At 33.1% G+C, this 20,010-nt stretch overlaps 1 protein-coding gene across 8 annotated transcripts in view; it reads right to left on the bottom strand.

The window, feature by feature from the left end:
- PCLO (piccolo presynaptic cytomatrix protein) overlaps window positions 1-20,010 on the bottom strand; it is a 409,380-nt gene that overhangs the window by 230,591 nt on the left and 158,779 nt on the right. For all 8 annotated transcript variants that reach the window (XM_019660715.1, XM_019660716.1, XM_019660711.1 and 5 more), the window contains exon 4: window positions 7,418-8,224. In XM_019660715.1, coding sequence (XP_019516260.1) covers window positions 7,418-8,224 — 807 coding nt within the window. The remainder of the gene's footprint in view (window positions 1-7,417; window positions 8,225-20,010) is intronic.

The raw sequence follows: 20,010 nt of genomic DNA, 5'->3' as shown, positions 1-20,010 counted from the left end.
GGTAATCATACATACTGTGTTGACTTTAGCTAACTGTTCTAGCACAAACACAAAGCTCAATGGGAAGTCTTATTCGTGGATTCGTGGCATTTCTATTTGTGATTAATTTTTCAAGTAAACTACATTTTAGGCTGATAGTTATTTACATGAGTTCAGCATAAAAAATAACCAACAGTTAAAAAAATATGTAATCGATGTTATATGGATACCAAGTTCAATTTTTATATGATCAGTTCCCATCCCTCTGATTTTATAGTTATATTTTATATCTCTATTACAAGAGGTGTATATTTATTTTGCATGTGCAAATAATTGCATCAAAGCAAAAAATACTTTTTCAGTCTTTGTCATTGATTTGTCAGCACTACAGGTAATAAGTGACTTTTAAAACAAGATTTATTTTAAAGATTATAATACACTTTATCACAGAGGAATTTTATGTTTGTTAAGATTACAAAGCTACATGCATTTGGAAGACAGATTATTTAAAGCACAGTATAGGTGAATAAAATTTGTAGAACATTTTATAGGCTAAGTAAAAACCAATTCCAACTTTTAAATTTAATCATTATTGTTGATATTATATTCAAAGGCAGAATAATGTCACAGAGTAGGGAGCCAGAAATGCATAGGGAGGAGGGTTACACTGGTCAGGCTGGATGGTGAATGATGCATGCAAGATGGTCAGGGAAGTTGGCTGGATGTTAAGCCCCCTACAATGTACACCTACGCAGTGGCATACTCTTTGCAGGGAAGAATTAGTGTGTTGATTTTGCAAGGCGTATATTTGTCTAGGTTGAACTATGTTTCCCAAATTCCCTTCCTTAAATGTTTTCCAGGATAGTGTGGCACTAAAGACACTTTGTGTGAGATTTGGAGCCAGAAGCAAAGCAGCACCCACATGGCTTTTTTTTTTTTTTTTTACTTTATTGGGGAACAGTGTATTTTGCCCAGTACCCATCAACTCCAAGTCAAGTTGTTGTCTTTCAATCTTAGTTCTGGAGGACGCACCTCAGCTCCAAGTCCTGTCGCCATTTTCAATCTAGTTGAGCAGCCCACCATCCCATGAGGGAGTCGAAGCAGCAACCTGGTTGTTAAGAGCACATGCTCTAACCAACGGAGCCATCGGACTGCCCCAAGATGGCTTTTTGTATGCTCAGGAAATTGAGGAAGAGTCACCAGGCTCTGTTGTAGCTCACCCATGTTGCCATTTACTATTGGACTTGGGACATCGGGCAGGCATACAGCTGCTCTAGTTTCCTCTGGATTCTTCTTCAGCTTTAGCATCAGCGTTCAGGTCGGAGGCAATGAGAGCAGATGGGCATTCTGCTCTGGCCTGTCCTCATGGGCTCCAGCTTATCGTTGCTCTTCCCTACTTTAAATTCATCTTCCTTTCCTCCGCCTGCCCACCCTTCAGACTTCAAGCTCCAGTAGCCTTTCCGTGATCACTTATCTAGCTCCCACAGTGGTGTCAGGTCAAATCCTTATAACAAATCCTTCATTATGTACGCTCTGCACCTCATGATTTTGCTTCTCTATTTTAGGTCTAAGTGATACAGCTAGGCTGCGTCAAGTGTTCTTTAGGGGTGATGATATTTGACACTTTTATCCATTAGTGCTGGTATGTGTGCAAAAAGTACATCTAATAGGCTGTTTCGGATCTTAAGTAGCATGGCAAAGAAACTGGGCTGAATTTCAAGAGAAATAGGGACTCTCTTGTTCAAGTCAGGGTGACATGCATCAATGTGCCATTGAAAGGTTTGGGTATCTTTTTAACCATGGCAAAATATTAAAGCTGGTCATCAAAAATAATTTGTGACACATACACGTATACAATAACATTTTTTTTTCAAAAGGTGAACATCCATTCCATTGACTCCATTCCTACACTCTACTCCACATCCCATGACTAGATATGTATTAAATTATAGTTGACATATAATATTATTCAATGGCAGCTTCAGATGTACAGTGCAATGGTCAGGCCTCTACACCATCCACGAAATAGTAATAAAAAAAGAAAAAAGAAAAAAGAATGTTGAACATCCATGTATGCACTATCCATTTGAGAAGTAGAACACTGTCAATATGATTAGAGGCAACCAAGGACACTTGGGAATAGCCTGTACTCTCTCAGAACAGGCACTCTTTCAAGTTTTCTGTTGTTAGGTCTTTGTTTTTGTTAGGGTTTTAATATAATGTATGTACTTTTTACATATTGTTTACTTTTATATATTAACTATATAATTTTTTTTGCTAACATTTTTTCCCTTTGTTATTCTTTTCAGTTAACATTCCTAGGTACAAAAGTCATCTGTAAAATATGTGTAGGTCATAAGGATAACATCACAGTGAACACCAGTGAACCATTCATCCAATTAAATGAATTAAATATTATCATTATATTTGAAACTTCTTTCAAACTCACTCCTTTGAATCAACTATTATCCTAACTTCCGTGTCTATAAGTATGACATTTGAGTGCATATTTTTACCCTATATGTTTGGATCCCTAAACAATATATTGTTTGCTATTGACTATTTTGAAAGATGACCTCTAAATTTCTCTGCAGTTTTGATTCTCTATGATTTTAGACTCATAATTATAGGATATAATATTTCATTTATATCTTTCAAAATCAAAGCATCTTCTCAATTCTAAGCTATGGTTCTGTTTGCAAGTATTGATGGTAATGATAAATATAATGTGTAAGACCACAGCTAGATGTAGAAACTGTGAGAAACCAGAGAGTGCCTGACTCACCTATACTTGGTTAACTTCATTTTTTTTTTAAATATTAGAGACCCAACAAAACATATCTGTGCCAAACTTAGATGTGAGCTTATGAACCACTAGACATATATTCCCTTTACTGGATGTTTTTAATTAAAAACTTCGCNTAAGATGGTGAACAACAGCTTAACCTGGAGCTGGGCTGCTGTGAGTTGCCTGTGACAGTGTAGGCTGCAGCCTCTGCTCCAGTGGGCTGCCATAAGCTACCGTGTGTGGCTGGCAGCCAGCGTGAGTGGCAGGCAGCTGGTGTGAGCTGCCAAGAGCTGCCATGAGCAGCTGTCCAGAGGCCAGCGATGATTTGCCTCACTTGGGAAGAGCACAATGATAATACCAACAAGAGCCAGTGAAGCAACGTCCTCCACAACTAGACTGAAGAACAAAAGCACAGCAACTTGTCTGTTCCCCTTCTCCCGATTCCCCAGCACTGTTCCCTTCCCCCAATTCTCCAATAAAATCTTTAAAAACAAAACATACTAATTATAATTATGGGTGCTTTCAAAACATTTCCATTTGTTTTTCTGTTTTTTAAAGTACATTTTATTTTCAGTATAAATATCTTTTCACCTAATAGTATAAGACATAATAAAAGTTTATATTTCATCTATATTATTAAATGTATTAAATACATAATTAAAGACTATACTATGAGATGAATCACATTTTTATTCGATGTTTAACATTACTAACCAGGATATCAGAATTCATCACCAAATAGGGAAAATTCTGATAAATAGTTTATAAAAAAATAACTCCACTTTATCACAACATACTAGAACATATTCAACTATCAGCTAGTACATGTTCAGAAAATGCACTTATTTTAACATCAAATCATCAGGACTTGTTCCAAATGAAACAATGCTCCAAAAATCCATTAATCTTAAGAGGAGAGTAGGAAATGAAGGCAATAAAAACCCCCAAAAAAAGGATGCTGCTGTGCTACTCAGCATTTTCTATCAATAAGCAATTTGCTTTATATAACATTTCAACTGTAACTATAGCAACAATACCATTAAGCAAAATCTCAGAGCTTCAGACATGCCTATTTATTTTCTTAAGTATCTTTTCTGAAGCGTGATAAGAAGCACTACAGCAGGTTGAAAGTTTGCCATTAGACTTAAAGTGGTGGGGAAGTGATGGCTGCAAAACCTACACAAGCATTCATATTTGTGTTTGAAAAATCTTAATAGCATTTTAACATGAATGTTCATTAAAAGACCAACTGGACTGACTGGGAAGCTCATATAGTTTCTATCAATAGAAGTATTTAAGCACAAGCTAGATGGCCCCTACTTAAAATTCTTTAAAGGAAAACCAAGGAATCAAGGGGATTGTTATAATAATTCCATTGAGTTCCCTGTGTACTTATCAAGCTTTTGATTAAAAAGAAAATAAATAAATTTTTAATTTTCTATTTGCTTATCCTTAAGAATGTTATTTTTAAGCAGAGAAACAATTACACCAATAATCTGCTTAGAAATCACTATTTTACTTATTGACAGATCCAAAAATTGGAGGGCAATGTTACTGGCAACTTGTCAATTATATCAATGTCACCTATAGTCGTGGCATTAGGGTATTCTATTTATTGAAGGCCCATGCACTCTTACATTACCATTTAATTTCTCATCCTGAAAATCAGATTTTTTGCTTATTAAATATCTAAATTTATTATCCTTTGTCATCTGTAAAACAGAAAAGGATTGAATTCAGTTGACATACTCTTTTTTCAGGTTACACAACCAGTTGTTCAGACTACATGATAAGGATATTAGAAATCTGTGATCATTCATTAGACTCCACTTTGCAAGTGTTTGCAATGACATATTTGTGATACTTCTATTCTTACTCTGTCCCTCCTAAAAACGAATGAGAGGCGTGTCAGGTCCTTTTCTTATTATACTCTTTTTGAGTAGAATGTATAGCTTCCTTAGTATTTTTGCTCCTTTTACAATCATTGAAACAAGAATAACTCATATCCAAAATAAATAATTGAATGATTGGGGTTCATCATCATTTACTTCATATGCAGACTTAAGAATTAATTATGTTAGAATGCATTAGAACATAAATATTCAAATGAAAACCAAGAAAAAGCAAAAAGATAATTTAAATACTAATTTTCAAGGAATTACTGAGTGTGAAGGGTTGGGATCAATAACAAAACCTAATAGACTATTGATACTGTTAGGACCTTGTACTGGAGTTGTCATTCCTAGATCTAAATTGATCAGTGGTTTCTGTCCCTCCTCATCTCTTCTTTTATGAGTATGCTTATTTCTGTAAGACACTGACACCCCTATATACCCACATGAAGACTATTTCACGCAGTTGAAGTTCTAAATGTAAGTTTTTATATAATGTAAATTACATTAACAGACATTTCCATAATAGCAACATACCAACTAAAATAATGTCTATATTGTACCATGGATTAAAAGTATATTTAGATTATTGCATATTCCTAGTTGACATTATTTTTGGGTCCATTTTTCTTGGACTAAAACCAGGATAATTTTTCTAGTCCCTTTCTTATCACAATTCATGCATATGTCCCTAAACTAAGAAAGTAATCTCAGAGTGTTTGATGTTTTAAACACCATTACATAAATAATACATACATGAATTAATACCTCTGAATTATTATATTAACACAATTTTGACAGAACTTGAAAAAAAGCAGAGGCTTACTTTCCTTTTAGAAATAGATACATGCAAATAAATATACATACTTATGCAAAATATTATATATATATTTATTTGCATGGATAAGAATTAGGGTTCATTCCCCCATTATATCTTTTTTCTTTCCTTTTTGCCATTGGCTCTCTTTCTTTCGTGCTCACTTGTGCTCTCTCTCGTTTTCTCTCTGTCTTTATATAGAGGGTAGCAGGAAGAGAGAGTAAGGTCACTAAAANTCATAACAGTAGCAAAATTACAGTTATAGAGTAGCAACGAAAATAATTTTATGGTTGGGGGTCACCACAACATGAGGAACTGTATTAAGGGATCACGGCATTAGGAAGGTTGAGAACCGCTGATCTACTGAGTATTTGAAAATGCAGGTCTGACAATCAAAGGAGAGGCAGAAGGTACACAAGTAAATTTAGGAGTTGTTCATGTGGCTCCTCTAAGAGGAAAGAAGGTAGAACTCAAAGAAGAACAAGGAAAACCTTATTGTATGGAGACTGGGAAAGTGAAAGCAATAGAGATAATCAAGGTAGAACTCATAAGGGGCAAACAGAAAGACAAAAAGAGAACAAAAAGGGAAAGGTCATGAAAGCCAAGGGTAGTTTCACAAAGGGAAATGCCATAAAAAGCATCAAGTTTTGAAAAGTGGTTAGCTAGGAGAAGCAATGGGTGGTGGTGACGGTGGTTGTGGCTGGGTCCAGCCATTAGCGTGGAGACTATATAGGTATCTGCTTTCTCTGACTCAGATAAACTCATTAATATAACAAAGGGAGGTCAGGATTTATTTAATGAGTTATGCATCATATACCAGAGATGGGTTAGAAACCATGTGTTAAAAACTGTAAATAAAAAGGCAACTAAACCAGAGTCTGGATGGACTATAGGTTCTAATTAGAGTTCTAATGATAACTTTTCTCATAAATCATTTCATTTTCCTGAAAGTCATTGCTGTCATTTGTGAATTAAAATTATTCAACCAGATCTCTAATAGCTCTGAAAAACCAGAATTCCTCTAAAAATGATATTATTGCCTGTGCAAATATTGGTTGAGAAGGAACACTCTTAAAAAAGTTTTACTAAAGAAAAAGAAAAAGATATATATTATTGCAGAATATGCTTGGCTTATAAAATAACCCTTCGATATTAAACACATTGCACAAAACTCCAAATATATTATTTAAAATCATGCTAAATACTAAAACAAACGTTTTAAAACAAATGTCTTAAATTTTTCTACATTTTTTTTCAATCACAATTATATAATTATTTTATGGCTGACCAAATCTTAAAAGGCTTTCAAATGAGAAAAAACCCCCACAAAACTTGACTCTTATTTAACCAAGTGGATAAGAGAATAGATATTTAAAGACACCAATTATTTTATGGTAAAGGGGGATACTGATTTTATGTTCATAGTGGAGAAAAAAAATATTTTAAAATTATAAGAAACTCTTCTTTATCATTCCATAGGATTTTGATGAATTATTTGATCAGCATAGAGCTAGAAAAATAAATTTTATATCAATGTTTTATTTAAATTAGATTAAGCTGTCAAGAAACCAAAGTTCTTCATTTTAGCAAACAATCATTACTTCGTTTTCTTTTTTTTTGGTTTTTAATTTTGTTGGGGGATAGCCATGGTCATTGGTTACATATTGCTTTCATGCTACAATCGCATAGTTGACTCTTTTAAGGAGGGCACAGCTCACAGTGGCCTATGTGGGGATCAAACTAGCAACCTTGGTGTTATCAGCACCACACTCTAATAAACTGAGCTAACTGGTCACCCTTAATTGTGGTGTTTGTTTTTTTTAAATGCCACTAATTAAAGGATTTCAGTTATATAATTACCATTAAGCACTTCCTGCACATAGGTAAAAATTAGTAAATGACATACATTAGACTGTGCAAAGTTAGGAAAACATAACTTACTATTTTCTCTTTCCCAGGTTCCACCTGATCGGGCTTTGCTGTGCATACTGCTGCCTGTGGCTGATCTTTTCCTTTTTGAGTTGTCCTATCATCTTCCTCAGGCAAACTCGGAGGGGTCCCAGATGGTTTATCTTCCACCTGGGTCTGTGGTTGCTTCTTTTCTTGCTCGGCCTGTGGAGCCTCTCTGCCTTCAGGCTTTTCTTCAGCAATTTGTACTTGAGTTTTAAGTTCCTCCTCTGGAGCTGATGGTTTTGCTCCTGGGGGTAATTTTTTGTCTTCAGGGGTTGGTTTTTTGTCTTTAGGAGTTGACTTTTTTTCAAGAGGTAGCTTTTTTTCTTCAGGAAGTGGCTTTTTTTCTTCAGAAGCAGGCTTTTTTTCTTCAGGAACTGCCTTTTTTTCTTCAGGAACTGGCTTTATTTCTTTACTGGTTGGCTTTTTTTCTTCTGAAAATGTTTTTGTGTCTTCAGGGGGTGGCTTTTTTTCTTGAGGGGCTAAAGCTTTGTCTTTCGCTTGTTTACTCTCTTCTTGTTTTTGATCTGTGGTTGCCTTGGGGGGCATTTTTTCAATTAAAGGTGTTTCTTTTACTTTTTCTGGAATGATTTTGTCAGCTTCTGTTTTTACTTCTTGTTCCTTCTTTTTCACTTTTACTGGAGGAGGCATTGCTGCCTTCTGAGCTGGTTGTTCTGTTGGGACAGGCATCGGAGAGGCTTTTGGTCCTGATGATGTAGGTGGCATTTTGCCCATGTCTCCAAGTTGTCCTGATATCGCTCTCTGGGTTTGGCAATTTAAACAAAGCCATTCTTGGATCTGCAAATAAAATAGAATTGGACAGATTAACTACAATATAATGTATCTGTTTTGGTGCATTTACCAAAATTAAAATTTGAGAATTTGTAGTTGGTTTTTTATATACGAAGAAGGTGCATCACTGTTTTTTAAATCAACAAAACTGATTTTTAATGAAGACTGCAAAAAATACTATTTGAAATAAAAAAATATACATGAAAAATCCTTAACAATAAACAATTCGCTTTCCTCACCATAAAAAAGAAACAGAAAATAAATATTTAATATTAAAGATGGTCTTGGGAATATATACATTTTTTTGTGTGAAAAATTTGTATATGTCCCAAATATAACAATTTTTTAGCTTGGTGCATTCAAAATTAGTATTCCCATCATATACTTATTAAAAAACTAATAAATTTCATAGTAATTTTTCACTTAACAACAATTAATCAATTTTTTTTTTTTTTTTAGGATTTAGCCTATATAATCTCTTATCTCTTAACTTGGGTTAAACGTAAAACACTTAACTACTACAGTAGAACTTTACAGAGTACATTGAGAGGTTTCAAGAATCACCTATACATACTTCTCTATCTGTTTTAGGATTAAAAAATAATTTCATTTTTAATAATCACATTTCTCATGTGATTGAGCAAAAAGCATTCACAGGCTTAAATTGTTTGGTGTCTTTCTCCCCAGAGTTTTCTGAACTGCTGACTAAGGCAGTTTTCTCTGCTCCTTAGTGTTATCCATGGGCCACCTGTGCCAAATCAACTGAGGTGGTGCTCAGACATGCAAATTCCTGGGAACTATACCAAAACTTGTCTAGTCGGATCCTTGGGTAGGAGAAGGAGAATTTGCCTTTTTAATAAACTATTGGCTAATTCTTTTGCAAGCTAAAGACTATAAGCTACTCTCTCATAACACACAAATGATCACATGGGAAACATAATGTTAGATTAATAATAATAGTAATAATAATAATACAGAATTCTTTCCTTATTGATTTATGTTGTGCCTTTTCTTACATTATATATTATCATGTAAGAAATAAAGGCTAACATGTATCTCCTAATTGTTACAATTTAATTAGTATTTGTTCTGTAAAGTACACAGGTGAAGGGTCATACAAAATAATATTGCATTCATATGTTGCTTCGTCTTCTGCGAAGTTGAATTTCAAATTGCTTTTCATACTGGATCACTTTCCAGTTGCATGACTTAAATTATTTAGAGATAAAAATCACTATTATTCTAGAATATTATCAGAGATGTATGCTTTATTTCTTACTTCAGCTTCCCATTTCTTTAGCGATATAAAAAATGTTGCTTAATAATGACTGTTATGAAATCTGTAAGCCATCATAATTCTTATCTGCTGATCTAAAAGAGACAAAAGTCAATTTAACTTCAGTAAAATGCTGTCTATAAAACATTAGTATGCATTATGGATTCATTTGCTTTTTGTGCGTATGATCATCCAATACCAATTTCCTTCTTAATTTCCTTCTTAAGCAGCTCTGAAGTGAATTGTGGCTTCTTTATATAATAACTTTATATAAAAGTCTTAAGAAAGAAACCGATTTGATCCTCTATGTGAAATACTAAAAGCTCCAGCCCTTATGTTGACTAGCCCCTGGAGAGATACATTCATATTATCTACAGAAAATCAATTTTAATCTGTGCTGTGGTTTTAAAAACCATTACTTCATTGAGCCAAATCTTAGCATATTTTCATTCAGGGTCTGAGATTTTTAAAAACAAAAACAGACACAAATAGCTGCATCACTGTGCCGTTTTGTCAAACGGATTCTAAAAATCAAATGCAGGTGTGTGTTAAGAGTTCCCATCAGGGCATGTCCTAAAATAAATAAGTTAGGAAAATTTTAACATACCAGGAATACAGTTTGTATTCCATTGGAAATTCTTGTCAATTATAAAAGTATAATTATTTGATGTGAGTTTGGGGACAAATTATTTTTACAGTTGTTATTTCTTGTTACTTATAGCATATGACACCACAATGGTACGCAGCTCTTGTTAAGAGGTAAATGTGTTGAGGAAATAAACATAATGATTATTTCAAAGTAGCATGCTCATTACTTTCATACATTTGAAGTTTATTTAGGTAAGAGGATAAAAGGCATTGTCTATTTAATTGATTATGTCACATAAAACACTTCATTCTCCTGATTTAACATACTGCTTGATAAACATACAAGCAGTGATAACCAACACACTACTAAGGTCTCAAGGCAAAGTCAATCTAAGAGAAAAAGGGTCTTGCCCTGAGAGTCTCATTGACTATTTCAAATTCATGTTTTGCTTAAATTTCCATCCATATTCAGTTAATTCTAATAATTACTGCTATTTTGTAATAATTTTAAACATGTTATTGCTTTACTTGGTCTCTTGGTTGCATAACTGATTCGCATTTTGAATAGATTACAAGGTGAACCTAATTCCTTTGACTTTGCACTATAGTAACACCAGAAGTTTTATATTTCTCTATGCATATAAATTTAAATTTTGTTTATTGAAAGAGAAGATAGAAAAAGGCAGAGATGTGTAAAATCAAAAGTGGAAATGATAAAAGCAAAATTAATCAACACAAGTAAAAATGAATTTTCAAGAATGTTCATTTTGGATAATAAAGGTCATTGCCATTATATCATCGTTAAATACAAATAAAATTATTAGAAAAAATTGGTTTAAAAACCATTTGGGAAAAACTTTTAAAAAATAAAAGTGGGTTTAAACCATCGGTGTTTCCCAATTTTTTTTGCATTCTTTATCAAAAAGAATCCCAAAGATTTTCGTATCAATGTATTCATGAATTAAGAAGTATTATATTTCTAGGTCCAAAACTATTATCTGCATCTTTCCTCAATAGCTACACCATTAAATATTATAATGTTTCTAGTCCAGTAGCAATCTTGAGATAAATAAAACAAGATTCCTTAAATTATATAAGAATTCAATGAATAGTATATCACTGCCTTATATGACTTTTACTAGCTGAAGATATTTTCCAGACATAGCATTAACTCTTTCTGTAAGGGTTATGATTGTGAAAGCAATGACTATTCATATTCACCTTAAGGTTAAGTATCATATGGGTATGGTTTTGTCTTTGAAATATTGATAAAGACAGATAATGAAACAATTAGAAAGGAATGTACACTATACATAATATAATGTATTATAATTTATATATATATATATATATATGTATACACTAAATGCATTTTTATTAATTACTAAGTTTACTACATAGAAAAATACAAAATATAGATGCTTATGGAGNGCTGGCCAGCAGTGGGCGTGAGTTTTCGTGGGCTGCCGTGGGCTGCTTTGAGCGACTGCCCAATGGCAGGCGAGCGGCTGCCTCGCCTGGGAAAAGCTCAATGATACCAACATGGGCCAGTGAAGTGACATCCTTCACAACTAGACTGAAGAACAAAAGGACAGCAACTTGTCTGTTCCCCTTCCCTGATTCCCCAATGCTGTTCCCCTCCTCCAATTCCCCAATATAATCTTAAAAAAAAAAAAAAAGAGCAGAGGGCGGATTCTTAAAAAATAGCTCCATTTAGACAAGAAGGAAAAGCATACTAAACAGCATCTTTAAAAAATAAAAAAAAGTGGGAAGAAAACCAGTAGTTTTTAGTAAACTCAAGTGAAGAAAGATGCTAACTTCAAGAAAGTGATAGGTAACACTGTCAAATATTACACTGAGGTTAAAAGACATGTATCTCAGAAAGGTTGGCAGACATGTCTCTTTTTCACAATTGAACCAAGTACTCTATTTATATATTTCCTTGTAAATCGTTTACTTTGTTCCTCTCATCTTTGCAATAATTGTAATTTTTCTCAAGTGGACTATATAATTGACTATAAACAATTATTTTACCTGTGATTACATATGTACTTATATCTAAAACATGACTTATGATATATATCACATTGCTTCATCTTTACGTGATAAGTATAAGGTTTTGAACACATAAATAAAAAGAAGCCCTAGAATTAAATTCAAGTTACATGTTAGAATATTGCTTCAAACAACATTCCATTTTGAAGTAGAAATTTCTTTGTGGGTGTCATTTTTTTTCCTGATAAAGTATTAAATACTTAGACTTTAGGTGAACATAACTACTGTAGAATGAGGCTCAATACTTTTCTTCTTTCCCAGTTTTCAAAATAGAAAAAATTGGTTATGATGTAAGTAAACTATGATAACGTTCTGCATGTTTTTTATGGTAATGTGTACATTGAAACTCCTGCAAGAATCTTTATTCCTGGAGAAGCTACTGAGATTTCACACTATCCAATTCATCCTATTCTCATTTATCATTCTGCACATTTTCACCAGAGCTACAACATATTGGGTTCTGTTAATACAGTGATTACACACATAGCTGTTTATTATGGTGACTCCAAAGTCTAGCAGGAAAGAAAGGAAACATAAAGAGTGTGGCTATCCTTTAAGAAGTCAGCTGAAAGCAATCTGGTAGCACAATAAAGATGCAGCTCATGCAGATAGGGGGCAACGAGAAGTCCAGAAAAGTTTTTCAGAGGACGGGGCTACTGAGTTGAACCTTGAAGAACTAGTGTTAGCCAGACAAAGGGGAGCATGCTAGGCAGGGGGCAGGTCTGACCGTGAATTTATGATGACCGGAAGAAAAATGTGTGGAAGAGGAGTAGTGACTGAAACACAGCAGATTCTCAAAAATGGGATTTTGCTTTCCTGCTTTTCCATAAATCATCTTATACCCATACACCCTGGAATATTCCCATTATTTTGAGGACCAAACTGAAAAAGTATTTCACCCTTCAGGTATTAAAGTTTTATTATTTTTTTAGAAAGAAAGCAAAAACATAAATTTGATATTTCACTTTAAATGTGTATTGTATAATTATTAAAGTAGACTGGCTATTTACAGCTGAGAAACATATTTATAAAAGTAATACTATCCAATATGTAGTTTACCATAAGTTACAGTATTTTCCCACATATAAGATGCACCCTTTGTCAAAAAATTTGGGGTCTAAAAACTGGGTGAGTCTTATACAGTGGTTGTAGATTTTTTTTACTTGCATTTCCCGCTAAGGATGAGGCAATATATGAAGACAGTGACTCGTCATCAGACACAGATGAGGACAAGATAATGGTTGAGAGTTGTTTTGACAGTGATGAGGAGTTGTATGAATTTTATGATGAATAAAACTTGAGTTCAGTAACTTTATGTAATACATTTTATTTCAAATTTCAGGCCCCAAAATTAAGGTGCGCCTTATACATGGGGAAATACGGTATGACATGCAACATTATGGTCATATTTTAATACAGTATTAACCTACTGATACTATGATATAATCTATACACTTTAAAGATAATTTCAGAATATTTATTGACTACATTATTTCAAGGTCAGAATTCACAAACTTTATACCTCCATGTTGTTATTTATAGTGATATATAGGAGAATGCTATATAATTTTTTTAATGAAATGAAAAAAATAAAGTGTAATTTTACTGCATAGAAGGTTTTTAAAAACCAATATTTCTGTATTTTCATTTTCTCCCTGCAAAATTGGGATGATCATATTCATACATACTCTATTTAATTTCCTGATTTATTGTGGAAAAGAGTGAGGTAAAGTTACTTGCTCTTTACATTATTCTATAAATTTAAGGTGTTGGCACCGACCAGAAGCACTAGCACAGTGGCCCCGCCCCCTTTATGTTGGCCCTGCCCAGCCTACCATAATGTACTGTTATACTCATTTTGTACTGTCAAAATTTAAGAGAGTCCTAAAACTACTCTTTGATTTTTTTGGTTTATCCTATATTTATAATGTAACTAGCACTGGATCCATTTTGTAAAACTACCTTTCTATAACAATCAACAAAGGTATAGAATTTTTTTAAAAAGATATCTCTATATAATCTCTCTGGCTTTACTGAACTAAATATGTTTCATATCAGCAATTTCCTAGCTCATATTTAGCTTATTACAATGCTTATTTCACATTTATCTGATTCTATTTGATATCTTAGGAATTAGAAATTTGGGAAAAAGAATGTTACAGATGTTGACATTTTGCTAAATAATATATAATATGGATAACAAATAACAACTATATTTTAGTACAATTGGCCAAAATTTTAAGTACATATTTCTATATGTACATATTATATTATATGTGTATATAATTACATAGATTATATAAAGTTAGTGAACTATATCATTGTTGCAGGTGTGAATGAGTTCATGTGCAAGAGCAAAATGAAGAAAACAGTATTGCTAAGGAGATTTCAGAAGTCATTTATCCAAATGCATTTGGCTTATACATTTTTTAAAAAAATTTTTGTATAAAAGTCAAGGTGATCCCACCACGCTAGTTGTAAAAACAATTTAAGATATTATCATCCTCGACTAAATAGGATGACCTTATAATCTGAACGTATTTGGTATCTAGTAGAAAACTAAATTAGAATCAGAAAAATCGACACTGTGAGATCAAGTTGTATTCAGTTTCATTTGGCATTCTGTCAGGACTTGGATATAAGAAAAAAAAAGTTTTTTTCCTTAATAATCTCCCAACACTTAAAATCATGAAATATCATTATTGTTAGAACAAATGTAAATAATTTAGTTGTGGGGCCGGCCGAGTGGCGCGACGGTTGGGAGCTGGCTTGGGACGCCAGAGGGCCCCGGTTAGGATCCCACATGTGAGGGCCAGTGACACTGCCCTCTGCAGCTGAGATACTAAACAACAGCTCAACCTGGAGCTGGGCTGCTGTGAGTCGCCGTCGCCCGTCGCAGCCCCTGTGGAGATGGGTTGCCATGGGCTACCGTGTGTAACCAGCAGCCAGCGTAAGCGGACAGCAGCCGCAGTGAGCAGCCATCCAGAAGCCGGCGACTGATGTGCCTCGCCCCAGGAAGAGCGCAATGATAGTGCCAACTTGGGCCGGTGAAGCAGCGTCCTCCACGGCTGGACTGAGGAACAAAATGACAGCAACTTGTCTGTTCCCCTTCCCCCAATTCCCTAGCACTGTTCCCATCCCCACCAATTCCCCAATAAAAATCTTTAAAACAAAATAATAATAATTTAGTTGTGAAGAAATTAATTTCAAAACTAACACTATATCATCAGACTATTTCAAAGGTCGATTCTCTAATGTGAAAATTTGTATTTCCTTTTTGATGGTTAATTTTATAGTACCCTTTTAAAATATTAAGATTCCAAGGAATATTTTTTTAATCATTTAATCATTACTTCTTTTGACCAATTGTCTTGAGCTATCACAAAATAGATTAATTATCTTATGGCGATGTCAAAATTGTCGATTCTCCTCAATTTATTTTGAATGTATGTGTGTTGCAGAAGTTATGGGATGGGTGTGTATTAAGAAACAAAAATAAAACCAGTATGTGGTCAAAGGTCTAGGTACAGAGATCCTTAGACTAACTTCAGAAACCTGGTCTTGAATGTATCAACCCTGAAGACCAAAAATGCATCATTCACCATGTGACAAGGGCTCAACCTATGATTGCAAACCTTGTTTTATCTGTTTGTCTTTCACAGCTTGCTGCAAGAGCTCCTGCTCACTTAGCTACATTTAGCCCTATTTTTGTCTCTACTTGGGCATAGCATGGTGCTTTGGGTCTTTCATATCTGAGATGGTAGTTTCCCCCTACAATAACTGCCTAAAACTACTTAGTCAGGCTAATGCTGGTCTGAGACTAGACACAGATCCTCACAGACAGCAGCTGCTGACTTCACACATAACCATCTTCCCAAATGTCTTCATTAAAGGCTAATGTTCCAGTGCCAAAGTTCAATTCATGGAAAGCAATTCTAACCGCATGTACCAGGGGCAGGCAAGATAACAGTGTCCAGGTAGAGGGCTTTCTGATGTTTCGTCTCAGCCCACAGTCTATTTTAGAGGACCAAGAAGAATGAATAGACTCAACATTCTTCAAGCAAACCTCCTTGCTAATCATTCTGTCCAAGCTTTAGAAAAATTTGACCTGAGGTCGGTTTAGGATTATACTCTGACAAGCACCTGGAGTGCAGTTATTCCGTGCAGCCCCAAAGCAGGGTAGCCATGTGTTTCAATATTCACACAATTAGGACTGATATAGAGATATCATCTTGTGAATGCTGATTAGCAGAAAAGGGGAATATATTAAAAAGGGTTGGCAGTGTCTTTTTCTGCTTGCTTTCTGTAGTGTCTATCACAGAATCATAAAACGTTTTAAGTAAATATTTGATGAAAATTGTCAATGTATGTGGCAATAAACCAACATGAATCCAATGCTGTACATATTACTAAGTACTAAAAATATTGTAAGCCAAATAGGGAAAACAAAAAAAGGTCCTCCATTTTGAGTAATGGAAGAAAGTAGACACTTTTCACTGATTAAAAATATCTCATAATATGTCCAGTACAGTTACTTAAAAATCACTCTGTATTTCAACCGTATGCTTAAAAATTAGAGATAATAATACTGTTGCCTATCTATTTTTATGTATACTTCATATATTTTTGTATGTCTGAATAAGGTCTATTAAGGTTAGAAAAGAATGTTACTTTTATGATATCTTTGAAAGAAAATGTGTATCAAATAAATGCTTAGTCAAATGTCCTCTTTTTTCTTATATACTTTTTAATATCATGATTATAAATATATTTATAATTCAGGGTAAGTCATTTTGATGAGATCACAGTTTTCTTATAATTACTTAATGTTTTGAATGATGTTATGACTACATTTAAGAAGGATGAAGGAGAAAAAACATAACTATAATAATTGTGAGAGAATGACTAGAATCAGAATAAAAGATTATAGCTTGTCCTTGTTTTTAAACCTGTCATCAAATTTCATCATAAGTTATCAATAGTATTACATGTATTCCTTTGCAGATGGCTTCATTCATATATGATTTTAACAGCTTTCTTCTCAAATAGAATTTTAAATGTGCAACAAAATAAATTAGAAACATGCTTTGTTATGGTTAACAAAACAGGGCCCTTTTTATAAGGCCAAATAACTTGTTCTAAAATAACAAGCCGATTTTTTTCTCCATGAAGATTGTGCTACATTTGAATGAGAAAGAGCTTTGCTGACACACAGGAGAAGGATGCTCTTAAGTCTTTCATATTTCAGTTATTCAAGATAACTCCTATTTAAGTTTACCTATTTTTCACGCTTTACTATTAACATTAAAAAGCAGATCTAATCCAGGCACACAAGATGCTGAGTAAATCTATTCAAATGAGTTAAATATAAATATTTTAGATACAAAATTAAATGTGCATGTAAATAGAATTTCGGAGTTTTCATGTGTTTCTTATGTGTAAAACGGGTATGGTTGGTGAAGGATCATGTGTTCCTTTTCAAACTTAAAACTTGAACAAATCTTTACAAACATAACTTGAAGAGATTAATATGGGACATTTCCTATCAAATTTTTTCAATTTCATTGTTTAATCACCTAAGAACTTCATTAGATATAGAAATGAATCTTATTACATTAAGTGAACCTGTGATGTTTCATAGAGGTAAATGAAAAACTGCAAGGGCAGAGCAAGAGTTTGATAGTAAAATTATTATTATTACACTTCCCTATTGAATATATATCTATATCTATATCTCTATATATCTATATCTATATCTATATTTGTTATCTCTATATCTATATATAGAGATATAGATTAGCGATATAGATATGTTTTCTGCACAAAAACAAGTAAACGTACAAAAAAAAAAGAGAAGCCAGTAAGATATTCCATTTTATTTAAATTAAATATATTTTACAACTGATGACTTCTTATACGTAGTAGTCACATTAAGTATATGTAATTTGTGGCCCAATTTAAACTACCAACTTCAACAAATGAAACTCTGAGGATACCAATGTTTTAACTGGTTTTGCAAATAGAATTAGTGCAAAGTGGCTATTACTCTGGGATAGATAAAGCATAAAGCAAAATCTTCATTCTTCTACATACTATTTGATTTTTTGGAAAAATGTCAACTTTCTCAGTTTTATCATCTCTAAAGTAGAGATAATAGTACCTATCACATGAATCTTTGTGGGGTTAAATGAGGCAATGCATGTATAATGTTTTACAATAACTGGCAATGATTAGCCAGACATCATGGGATAATATTATGTCCATAAAAATAGTAAAAATTTAGGGTTGAAATATTTGCTTTACATTATAGAGTCTATTGTTACATGGCAAGTATAAGTATTTCAATAATTGGACTTATTGATGAGAACTCTGATTAAATTGGTAATAGGTTAGCATCGGGTAATAGCCTAATAAAGTATAACTTTAAATAGTCCTAAACTGTGCTAGAATATGCTGGAATTTTAGAGGAAAAAAATCCCAGTTCAAAGAAGGTTGCAGAAATATGTAAACTTAAATAAACTTTAAATAAACTTAAATCTATTAGTTCCACCCAACAATCAGCATAGCAGTTTGAAGATGAAATTAAGAAACATATTAACCACCCTGTTCCTCCCCATGGCCTTAGCTTTTCTCCACTTACAGACACAACTGTTCTTTTCAGATACTAAAAGTGGGAGTAAACATGGTAAAAAATAAAGATTAGGGTAAAATCATTAACACGTGTTAGTGGGCGTTAACAATATAAGCAGGTTTTAAAAACATGGAGATAGGATTATCAATCACTTAATATAACTTTAAACAAAATGAATGGATTTAACACATCATTCATATACTTTTTTCTATGAACTCTATGAACATTTAGGTTAACCTGGTCTCTTACTTTACTGCTCCTTGTATCTCAGAAGTTTGAAAGTTGTTTTTAAATATTAACAATTCTGACAGAGAAGATTACATACAGAGAAGCATAAATGTCAGTTGATATTTTAAAGGTAGTAAATAAGAATTATTGAAAACTTGGAAAATAGGAAAAAAATGAAAAAATCAGATATATACTTATAATTTATTTAAATCTATTTTTCTATTTTAAAATTCTAATCTGCTTTTCTATTTTAATAGAGTTGACATCATAGAGTACTTAATCATCTAAGCAGGGGGAGCTATACATTCATTTGTATATATACAGTTTGTCCTAATAATGCCACTTAACCTTAAACATGAGCACCCTCAATGCTATTTAATAATAACTTTGCTTATATCATTGAAAATACCAATATAATATCCCACTATGCGAACATGACAAAACTTATTTAACCATTTTTCAATTAATTCATATTTCAAATGTTTCCAGTTTTTACTGAGGAAGGTCGTAAATTGTGTTTCTAGGGTCATTACAAATCCATTATTCACAGAGTTGGATGAATAAGGGTTTTCTTTTTAGAGCACTTACTTCTCAAGGCACTGAATTTCTAAATTACCTATAGATCCTTCTAAATGAAAATATAAAAATTGGGATTACGGCTAGCTGCTATCTGGTAAAAGTAGTTGTTTTCCTTCTTTGTATAAAAGGCAACAACGTTTAGGGCAAAAAGCCATCCAATAAAGTACAGACACTAAAAACGAAAGCACTTGACTATCCTGATCAATTGCCTCTAGTCAAGAAATGTTATACCATTTTCTTAATTCTTTAAAGACAGAAAAATAATATAATAGAATCAAATCTATTTAAAAGCACATTAAAGAATTTAAAATTATTATAATTCTCTGAGTTGCTTCTGTGCTTCCAGCTCTTTAAAATAATATAATTTATTCATATGATAATACAGTATTCTCAATAAAAGAAGAAAAAGTCAATAATTTTTAACTGAAATATTTA

The sequence above is a fragment of the Hipposideros armiger genome, unplaced genomic scaffold, assembly GCF_001890085.2.
Source record: "Hipposideros armiger isolate ML-2016 unplaced genomic scaffold, ASM189008v1 scaffold_326, whole genome shotgun sequence".
Lineage (NCBI taxonomy): Eukaryota > Metazoa > Chordata > Mammalia > Chiroptera > Hipposideridae > Hipposideros > Hipposideros armiger.
This window is presented reverse-complemented; position numbering and strand designations above follow the sequence as displayed.